General features: G+C 52.1%; 1 protein-coding gene across 1 annotated transcript in view; it reads left to right on the top strand.

The window, feature by feature from the left end:
• The first annotated feature begins 3,157 nt into the window (after window positions 1–3,157).
• Window positions 3,158–10,468, top strand: part of LOC138349559 (regulator of G-protein signaling 21-like) — an 8,635-nt gene continuing 1,324 nt past the window's right edge. The window contains exons 1-3 of the mRNA XM_069317057.1: window positions 3,158–3,596; window positions 6,604–6,728; window positions 9,112–9,275. Coding sequence (XP_069173158.1) covers window positions 3,496–3,596; window positions 6,604–6,728; window positions 9,112–9,275 — 390 coding nt within the window. The 5' untranslated portion in view covers window positions 3,158–3,495. The remainder of the gene's footprint in view (window positions 3,597–6,603; window positions 6,729–9,111; window positions 9,276–10,468) is intronic.

The raw sequence follows: 10,468 nt of genomic DNA, 5'->3' as shown, positions 1-10,468 counted from the left end.
TATATCATACAGACAGATAATAATTTCTGCTGTATTACCAACAAGTTACCCATAGAAAACGTAACTTGTAGTGGAATTACCGTCTAAAGAAAACGGGATATCATCACCACATACTATTATAATTCACCAGCTATTATGGTGGGAATTATTCTTAAATACATTAGTCTTTGGACTTTACCATCATAAAAACATCTTATATAAATTAACTTAATTATCAATATTAAAGTAGAGTAAATGTGACCCTTCTATCACTTTCTGAAATCTGGACAAAGTAGGCCAGGGGTCAGTGGGGAACGAGGGCAGCCATTGTTGTGTCACCTCCGAGACGTGTGGAGCAAATTCGGCTCCTATCATTCTGGACAATGTCGGCCAGTAACGTCAATTGTATGGAGAGTTAAACAGTCATTGTTATTGAGACCAGAGGCTCACACGGGAGCAAATTCGGCTCCTGTTAATTTTACTTGGACGTAGTGTTATGGAAACCAAAGGTACCATCTCCAACACGATGTCTACAATTCAAGTTAAGTGTCTATCCGAAACCCGTTTATCATTCATTTATGGCCATTAATGTCAGGATATAGGGTGACCCGGTTAGATCGCGAAATCGCCTCAAACTAAAGGTAATTAAGCCAGGTCTTCATGTTCCATGTACTGTATAGTGTTTTCTCTGATATACTTGTCATATATAGGATTCTGGCTTCACAGCTAGCGCACTTTTGACAGGTCAAGACGAGGAAGGAAGATTTGTGCACCAGTTACTGGGTGATATGGAAGCTACCTCAAAGAGGATAATTTGGTGTCTACACCCTAGTTATACCTGGTGGACTAGCCTGCTGTACTATAAGATAAGGAACCTCATCAATGTATGTAGCTATTACTGTAGTTTGATTGGCTGCATATATATTAATTTAATAACCCCCCCCCCCCCTAATGTGTAGAGGATCGATTTGTGAGATTATGAGATTATTGCAGAAATACAGTCCACTTATCATTATACAAATTGCTATCGAAGTATATAAATTAACGTAAATATAAATTCATATAAATTAAATAAATATAAATCTCACAGGTCGGTTCCCACAGGTGAACTGATGTAGCCTACACTGGCAAACTTGACCAGTAACTATACTCACTTTATGCTTTCCCACTAGTTAAGTAAACCCTTCCTGGTATCCCGGCGTAGTACCCAGCGGGGGAAATATGACTTATGCTCTGACACTACGCATGTGGGAAAGGCCGGAAGAGAAGGGTGGCGTGGGAGGGGAATGGGGGAAGGGTGGGGAGTTGAAAGCGGAAATAACATAGGAAGGAAAGATGTGAGAGGGGACAGAGGGAGAGTGGGGGGGGGGGGAGTGAAGAATGAATGAGTGTGAGAGGGAGTTTACATTGAGTGTGCTTTAGTTTGTATGCAGTGTATAAATGTGTGTATGAATATGTATATGTGCAAATATTTTGGGTATAAGTGCATGAATGTGCAGAATACCCCCGTTGAAGAGCAGAGGTGCAACAGGTACTCTGAGAGAGAACTATCAACATCAGAGGCCCGAGACTGTTCAACACGCTTCCACTACACATAAGGGGCATAACTGGCCGACCCCTCACAGTGTTCAAGAGAACTAGATAAGCACCTCCAAAGGATACCTGATCAACCAGGCTGTGATTCGTACGTCAGGCTGAGAGCAGCCGCGTCCAACAGCCTAGTTGACCGGTTCAGCAACCAGGAGGCCTGGTCGACGACCGGGCCGCGGGGACGCTAAGGCCCCGAAACCACCTCAAGGTAAGGAAGCTTCAAATAAGACCCCAAAATTTCCTAACCAATCTCAGAAAAAACAAATTTTGCCTCTGAAAGTGTTTTTAATAATATTTGGCTATCCCTTGGAGCCAGAGGGACACATCCTACTCTCTAAATTTCACAAGCCTTGTTCCCAGCAGCAAAGGAAGTCTCGCCTACATCACGACGAATAGCCAAACACTCGTCTTTCCTGGGAAAGATGTGCGGTAATTTAAGTTATAAAACTCGTATGCAAGCGAATGTGTCCCAAAGCTAGTGAGCAGCGCGCAGCGTAACGTCCTCTCTCCACGGGCGTCGCGGCCACACTGGTGTCTCCCAGATAGTGTGGCCGTCAGCGGCGATGTGGACGGGTAGAGGGGCTCAGGGGATAGACGGGAAGGGGTAGAGGGGCTCTGGTGATAGACGGGAAGGGGTAGAGGGGCTCTGGTGATAGACGGGAAGGGGTAGAGGGGCTCTGGGAGTGGACGGGAAGGGGTAGAGGGGCTCTGGGAGTGGAGAGATGGAAAGGGGAGCTCTGGGTATGGACAGGAAAAAGGGAAGGAGGCGGCTCTCTGTATGGACGGGAAGGATGGGTGTGGGTTGGCGCAGCCTAACTTTTACATAGGATAGAGAAGGATTAGAATAGAATGACGGAGAGAGAGAGAGTAGGGGAGGGATGGGTGCATGGGGGATGGAAGAGGGAGATAGGTTAAGGGCGGACCATTTAAGCAACGAGAAAAAAAAAAGGTGGAAGAGGGCCCAGTCGATCACTTATTATCGTCGACAAACACGTCCAACAACATCCGCCTCTCTTGTGTATATATATTTTTTTACCACAGTCTATCCTCTTTGTTTACGTTTCTTCGAAGTTTAAAAAAAGTAGACTTTTTTTTCGTAGGCAACTTTGTGTATCCTGGAAGTTGCCCGCAGGCTCGTGTGTCTTGATAGATAGATAGATAGATAGATAGATAGTTTACATCATTGGCAATCTGCTTTTCAAGCTATGAGGATTAAATATATAACAATTTTTTACAGTTGTTGGTACTAAGAGTTGATCTCCTTCAACGAGGCTTTTACACAACGACACTTGTTTACATAGGGGTCAAAGGTCATGACCTGTGACACACGCCGTGACACGCCTGTCTGTCATCTTGTACTGTCCTTAAGCACCTTCATTATGGCTATTATGTCTGCACTAGTCCCAAGCAGTTGATATGGAATCATGTGCTGGAGGAGGGGGTCTTGAGGGGGGGGGGGGGGGGGGGGGGTGGGGGGGGGGGAGATGGGGGGGGGTAAGGGGGGGGGAGGGGCGCGGGGTGCGCGTGCGTGCGTGCGATCGCGGCGCGTCCTGGGTTATTTAGCGAGGTCCCGGGCACTGAGCTCCTCACACCAGCTCCCAGCGCCCTAAGAGCAACACCTCGCTCCGACATCTCTCACGCTCGGAGCTTATCCTTAACTCGTGTAAAAAGCTCGCCACTGAGCTTTCCGCCGTTGTTTAACCGGTTCGCACTTACATAAAGTGGTTGGAGGAACACTTTAATAGAACAGTGAACACCCATATAGTGCACTTTGGCGACCACTTATACGCAAGTGAATATTTAGTTTTGTCTCAGAGAGTGCAACCATTCCTTCGAGGACTACGCCAGACACCTCACCCTTCCCCCCGTCAACTTCCCACCTCCTTCAGTAGCGGCCAGCTCGTCTGGTCTCCTGCAGGATCAATCATGATTGCAACTGACCTCCGTCGGGAGTCGCTGAAGGCTACCAAGAACGTCCTCGGATCTATCAACTCTGCCATCGCAGACTCCCTCGCCCACGGCAAAAGGTAAACAATTCTGGCCCTAGGTGTTGAAAAATGGTAGCCTATGTTGTATGTGGAATATATGTGTGTGTGGAAGTCAGTGACAGGTGTGTGGTGTTAAGTGCGAGTGAGAGCCATATGTGTGTGGTGCCAAGTGTGTTGTCACATGTGGAGAGGGTGCCAAGTGTGTTGTCACATGTGGAGAGGGTGCACATTGTATTGTCACATGTGTAAGTGAATGCAAATTGTGTTGGCGGCCCACTTACACATGTGGCAAGTGTGTGGTCTTGGATCATACCAGTGCCAGGTGTGTGTGGTCATATGTGTAAGTGGGTGCCAAGTGTGAGGTCTTGGGAATTACCAGTGCCAGGTGAGAGGGGAGGGACACACACACACACCTGCGGGTGATGTTGAGACCAGAATGTGGTACAAAGATTGCTAAAGATTAAGCCACCCAAGAGGTGGCACGGGCATGAATAGCCCGTATGTGGTACAAACCTCAGGACAAGAACTTACAACTGACCTGACTTCAATCTATGACCTCGTAGCGTGATAGACCGACCCCTTTCACCCCCTCCCCGCACTGCTGAGGGGGTGTGTGACCGGTGACCTTCAATACGCTTGACAAGCCGCCGCACCCGAGCCGCGTCGTTGTCAACACCAAGACTTGGGGCTCGTTTCTTGGGCCGGGAGAGAGACAAGGACCTTAAGCATAATAATAAATTGTATTTAATATTGTATTTCTATACAACGCTAAAAAAAAAGCTTTAGCTGAGGCCTCGTGGTGGTGAATCGCGTCTCTGACATTGTCTAGGGTGTTTACCCTCCGCTAACAATGTGTTCTGCTTGACGCTAGAAAGCTTTAGCTGAATATATTGTTATTGAGCAAGTTCATCCAGGAAGTTATATTTTGTTGAGATATTATTACTGGAATTTGTATGGTTGCTGTCTTTAGTGTGATGTTAATGATGTCTGGACATTATTAATTAAGGTGATATGCAGGTTGCTTTGCCTGTGGGGGGAGGGAAGATGCAGCTATGATGCATCATTGCGTATACCTGACGCAGGGGGGGGGGGTGACGCAATCCTCTTGAGAACTGCGTAAGAGAGGCTCCTGCCACCCCCCTAGCAAGGCCCTGCCACCCCCTAGCAAGGCTCCTGCCACCACCTAGCAAGGCCCCTGCCACCACCTAGCAAGGCTCCTACCACCCCCCTAGCAAGGCCCCTACCACCCCCCTAGCAAGGCCCCTGCCACCACCTAGCAAGGCCCCTGCCACCCCTAGCAAGGCTCCTCCCACCACCTAGCAAGGCCCCTGCCACCCCCTAGCAAGGCCCCTACCACCCCCCTAACAAGGCCCCTACCACCCCCCTAGCAAGGCCCCTACCACCCCCCTAGCAAGGCCCCTACCACCCCCCTAGCAAGGCCCCTGCCCCCCCCCTAGCAAGGCCCCTGCCACCACCTAGCAAGGCCCCTGCCACCACCTAGCAAGGCTCTCCAAGACAAACAATAACTTCAACATGTTGGAGAATATATGTCAAGAGTACTTTCTTTGTAGGTTTCTTAATGATCACCACCATCTTACTCTTCATTGTTAATACTTAACCCGTGTCTCAAGGAGGCAGTAGTAGAGGGGGGGGGGGTTAGTGGCCTCGTGGCCGGGCGGAACGGGGGGGGGGGAGGGGTAGAGAGGGGGTGGGAGGGGGTTTTTGTTGGTGATGACGCAGGCATGACGTCACTAGCTGCAGCTGCCCCCCCCTCCACCACACATATGTGGGGGCCACTATAGCACCACCTCCGTCTTAGCGGCACACTTTAGCGTCTCGTTGTAGTGAACGTTTGCGGTCCCGATGGGTGCACGCGCGGTCAGCGTCGACCCGCGTGTAGTGGCCGGTAGCGGCTTCCTTCCTGTTGAGTATGGGGGGGGGGGAGGGTAAGGCTTCCTGTTGAGTAGGGGGGAGGGTCGTGTCGTACAGTTTGGACGAGCCGATCATTGTGGCGTTCCGGAGGGGGGCAGCTCTCCCCTCCCGCTCCCTATTTATTTACTGCCCCCCCCCCCTCCATCAGGCAGCCTCGTCACCGCGCCAAGATAACGCGATAAGACAGACGCAGCTGTTATCCTCCCTCAGGCCTCTCACTATCGGTTACGCTGGCAGCTCCATACACCCAGCCGGATGATTCATCCGGCCCTGCAACACTCATCACCGCCCCCTAGCGCCTGTCCGGCCCACGGGTGATGGCCTATAGGTGGCCCAGGCTGGCCTATAGGTGGCCCAGGGTGGCCTATAGGTGACCCAGGGTGGCCTATAGGTGGCCCAGGGTGGCCTATAGGTGGCCCAGGGTGGCCTATAGGTGGCCCAGGGTGGCGTATAGGTGGCCCAGGGTGGCCACACGCCTCTTGCCACTGGCCGTCTAGGTCCGGCTGTGGACCAGGCCAGCGTGGGCGGCATCGCCATGCCTCGAACCTCTGCCAACCTCATCTGCTCCCGGAACCTCCAGGCAACCTCTCCACCCTCTTAACGCCCCCCTCCCTCTCTCCCTCTCTCTCTCCCCCCCCTCTCTCTCTCTCTCTCGTCTCTTCCACATTCTTTATTCTCTCATATGCACATTTCTCTCGTATCTTCGGATTCCGGTTATGTATATCGTCATTTTCCACCATACTGGGCGTCTCCATAGGCCCGTCTAGGCCTATAGCTGGCGCTCCTCGGGATCACATAAGCCTATGGGGGGGTTCGAGCCCTGGAACTTGGAGAGGAGGAGGGGGGGGGGGCTCGGCGGGACGTATTCACTCGAGCGAGGGACATCCTCAAGGTACCCCAGGTAATTGTCTTACAATCAGATCCCTGAGTATTGTTAGGTACACTCATGATTGGAGGTGTGGGGTAGTTGGAAGGGCTCGAACCTGCGTCATCTCGATTGTGGGATGGGGGGGTGTTCAACGTCTTTCAATCGTCTGTCTGTCTTTGGCACTATATGTCTTCTGTGATGGGGTTTGGCGACACCTGCTTGACTCCCGGTATCTTTCTTCCGCAGGAGTGACATGCGGCTGCGGATAGGATGGCTGCGGCGCCGCGGCGAGGCGCAGGTCAGCGTCAGGCCGCAGCCCGAGGAGGCGCAGGGCTGGGCTGACAGCTTCCACAACCTCATGGCCTCAAAATGTAAGTATATTCCACCAGTGTTGTGTACAAGTGCTTCATCTTATATGGCTGTTGCTCGATGTTCTTGCACGGTGGTCAGGTGTAGGGGGGTGTGGGGGTGTGTAGGGGGGGGTATGTAGGCAGGTGTGGGGGTGTGTAGGCAGGTGTAGGGGGGGTGTAGGCAGGTGTGGGGGGTGTAGGCAGGTGTGGGAAGGGGTGTAGGCAGGTGTGGAGGGGGTGTAGGCAGGTGTGGAGGGGGTGTAGGCAGGCGTGGGGGGGGTGTAGGCAGGTGTGGGGGGGTGTGTAGGCAGGTGTGCGGTGTGTAGGCAGGTGTGGGGTGTGTAGGCAGGTGTGGGGTGTGTAGGCAGGTGTGGGGGTGTGTAGGCAGGTGTCGGGGGGTGTATGCAGGTGTAGGAGGGGTGTACGCAGGTGTAGGAGGGGTGTAGGCAGGTGTAGGGATGGGTAGCCAGGAGCGGAGAAAACCCCGCACTATTACACATTTTCACTAAATAAAGTGGTTAGGCTCTGTCAACTTTCTCGAGATAGGGAGTCTCCTGGTCCTATTTGGCGAGTCATAGTACACACAGCCCCCGACGGTGTGGTGGTGGTGTGGCACCGTATAGAGCGTTGAGGGCCACGTCTGGCCCGCCTCGTGAGGCAGGAGAGGGCCACGTCTGGCCCGCCTCGTGAGGCAGGAGGGGGCCACGTCTGGCCCGCCTCGTGAGGCAGGAGGGGGCCACGTCTGGCCCGCCTCGTGAGGCAGGAGGGGGCCACGTCTGGCCCGCCTCGTGAGGCAGGAGGGGGCCACGTCTGGCCCGCCTCGTGAGGCAGGAGGGGGCCACGTCTGGCCCGCCTCGTGAGGCAAGAAAGGGCAGCAGGCGTGTCTCAAAACATATGAGGTCAGCGGTGTGTGTGGGGCTTTGATGTAGGGCAGGGAAAAGAAATCGGGTGCATGAATTTAACGAGACGAATCTGTGAACATTTGGAATTTGGCCGTCAACATCAAGAGAGAGAATGATGGGGATAAAAGCGGGCCTCCACGACCTGCCCCACATTCCATCAGTCCTGAGATTGTTGGTGAAGATCCAAGCTGAGGGAGGGAATGTGGGCACGCCTGTTGAAGCCCCCTCCTGTGGGCACGCCTGTTGAAGCCCCCCTTCTGTGGGCACGCCTGTTGAAGCCCCCTCCTGTGGGCACGCCTGTTGAAGCCCCCCTCTTCTGTGGGCACGCCTGTTGAAGCCCCCCCTTCTGTGGGCACGCCTGTTGAAGCCCCCCCCCTTTTGTGGGCACGCCTGTTGAAGCCCCCCTCCTGTGGGCACGCCCGTTGAAGCCCCCCTCCTGTGGGCACGCCCGTTGAAGCCCTCTCCCCCACCACCCTCCTAAACACACTTCCCAGACATGCTCTAGCCCCTACAGCACCCACACAGACCACCTTCACCTCGACACACAAACATCTAAACAATTCTTACTAGTGGCTGACGATTTCTCGGAAATTTTCTATATAAACGACATGTGTTATAGCCATCAAAGGGAAGTGTGGCGGCTTCAGAAACCACCTCCTAAAACGACCTAATCAACTTCATTTAGATGCCGAGATCCTTGGCAACAGTTGTGGCAGCAGGTGGGAGCGAGAATAGCAAGTCCCGTGGTGAGTGGGGGGCCGAACTGGCCATTTTTGTGGACCTTTTTAGTGCTCAAAATATGAAGGGAGTGAAGCGTAGGTGCACAAGGTCGGGGCGTCAAGGCTGTCGTAGCCGCCCTCTACCTTCTCAGGGGTCTCTCGGGAGGGACAAAATCGCCGTTGAACTTGTAAACATAAAAAAATAAAGTAATAATAAGCAAACCTATCTAGAGCGACGCAGTGCCAGTGGGTGGAGGTGCAGCTGTGGGGCCACGGAAGCATGCGTGGGTCGCAGGCAGGTGTGGGCCGCTGAGGTAGACTGGGCCACGGGTGTGGTCCGCGAGGAGGGCCACAGACCATCATCACCAATGATACCCGTTAAATGTTTACATAAAATAGAATCTGTGCTCGTATCAAGGATAAGGAGGCATTTGGCAGTGATTTCATTGTTTGCATGGGTACGCACCTGGGAGAGACTGCACGCACGTGCGCGCACACACACGCACACACACACGTGCGGGAATGTGGCAGTGATGGCGCCACGACTCGTCTATAGTGTGGGTGACAGCTAGGAACAAATCAGTGTTGGAGTTGCAAGGTCGCTTGAGCGTCTTAAGCTTAGCTCTGTGTAGAGTGTGCAAGACACTGTGTAGATCGTGCCAAATAATAAATAATGCATTGAGGTATTGCACCAAATATTGCAAATATTCTTGATATTACTTCTTGTCCCCACCTGGTGTGTGTCTTCAAGAATTAACCCTACAATTTTCTTCATCTTAACAGATGGTCAGGCGCTCTTCAAAGCCTTCCTGCAGAGGGAATTCAGTGAGGAGAATGTGGAGTTCTGGCTGGCAGTGGAGGACTTCAAGAAGACACGCGTGGCAAAGATGCCCTCCAAAGCCTCCAAGATTCACTCCGACTACGTTGCAGTTCAGGCACCTAAAGAGGTGAGTTGGCCTCTACATGTTGTCCTTAGAGTGTACGTTGGAGCGTATCAAGAGCCCATTGTCCTTGGTCGTGCTGGCTGCTTTAAGATGATGTACACTGTAGTGTACACAACGTTCAGTAACGACGACAAGCCAGTACAGTCATTGACGGGGCTCTTGATGAACGCAATGTACATCACTAAGTACTCTACGTACTGGGTCGAATATGCGAGGAATAAGGAGGAAGAGAGTGTGTGTGTGTGTGTGTGTGTGTGTGTGTGTGTGTGTGTGTGTGTGTGTGTGTGTTCACTCGCCTGGTGTTACACACACCACACACACACACACTTCCTACTCTGTTTTTATTTTCTCTTATTTGTAATTCGAAATGTGTGAAGGTATTTATTGCGTTTAACAAGAGCGTCTCTACACTCTCTGTCTGTCTCTCTCTCTCTCCCCTCGTCTCCCGCTCTCCTACGCACCATCACCCCTGCACTCCCACACTGCCAATTCTCTCAGACCAAAACAAATATTACATTTCCCCCACTCTATTTCTCCCACTCTATTTCCCCCACTCTATTTCCCCCACTCTATTTCCCCCACTCTATTTCCCCCACTCTATTTCCCCCACTCTATAAGGTTTCGCTGCACCCTGTGCTTCGATCTCCCCCCCCCCAGCATCCACCCCCCACCCTCTCTGTCTCCCCCTCGCCACCCTCTCTCCCCCTGAGGTAACCATGGCAACGCAGCAGCCGGCCAAGAGAGCTATTGATCTCCAGGGTAGTTGGTGCACCGAGTCCTCTCTCTCTCTCCCTTCTTCTCCTGTCTACTTACCGCCTAAAGATACTGGCAGATCTGTGTAAAGAAATATCAGATATATGGGAAAAGAATCGGATTTGAAATGGTATTCCACCTACTGGTGGAATACCAGTAGGTGGTACTGGTACCACTGGTACTATGGGGCTTGGGGAATGATACGGGAATGGAGTGAAGTAGGCCAGCCTCCAACACCATCCCATTCAGTTCCACACCATCCCATACCGTTCCACACCTGTCCCACACCTGTGTACGCTATACTCGTAAATGTATTAACCAGTACGCCACAATCGGGTCAATACATCTAAACAAAACGAAGTTATATCTTACAAGACGTGACAACCTTGTCACCTTCACCTTGAAACAGGACTCTCAAGTGTCTCTTAGTGTAATATTCATCA

The sequence above is a fragment of the Procambarus clarkii genome, chromosome 86 (genome assembly GCF_040958095.1).
Source record: "Procambarus clarkii isolate CNS0578487 chromosome 86, FALCON_Pclarkii_2.0, whole genome shotgun sequence".
NCBI lineage: Eukaryota > Metazoa > Arthropoda > Malacostraca > Decapoda > Cambaridae > Procambarus > Procambarus clarkii.
This window is presented reverse-complemented; position numbering and strand designations above follow the sequence as displayed.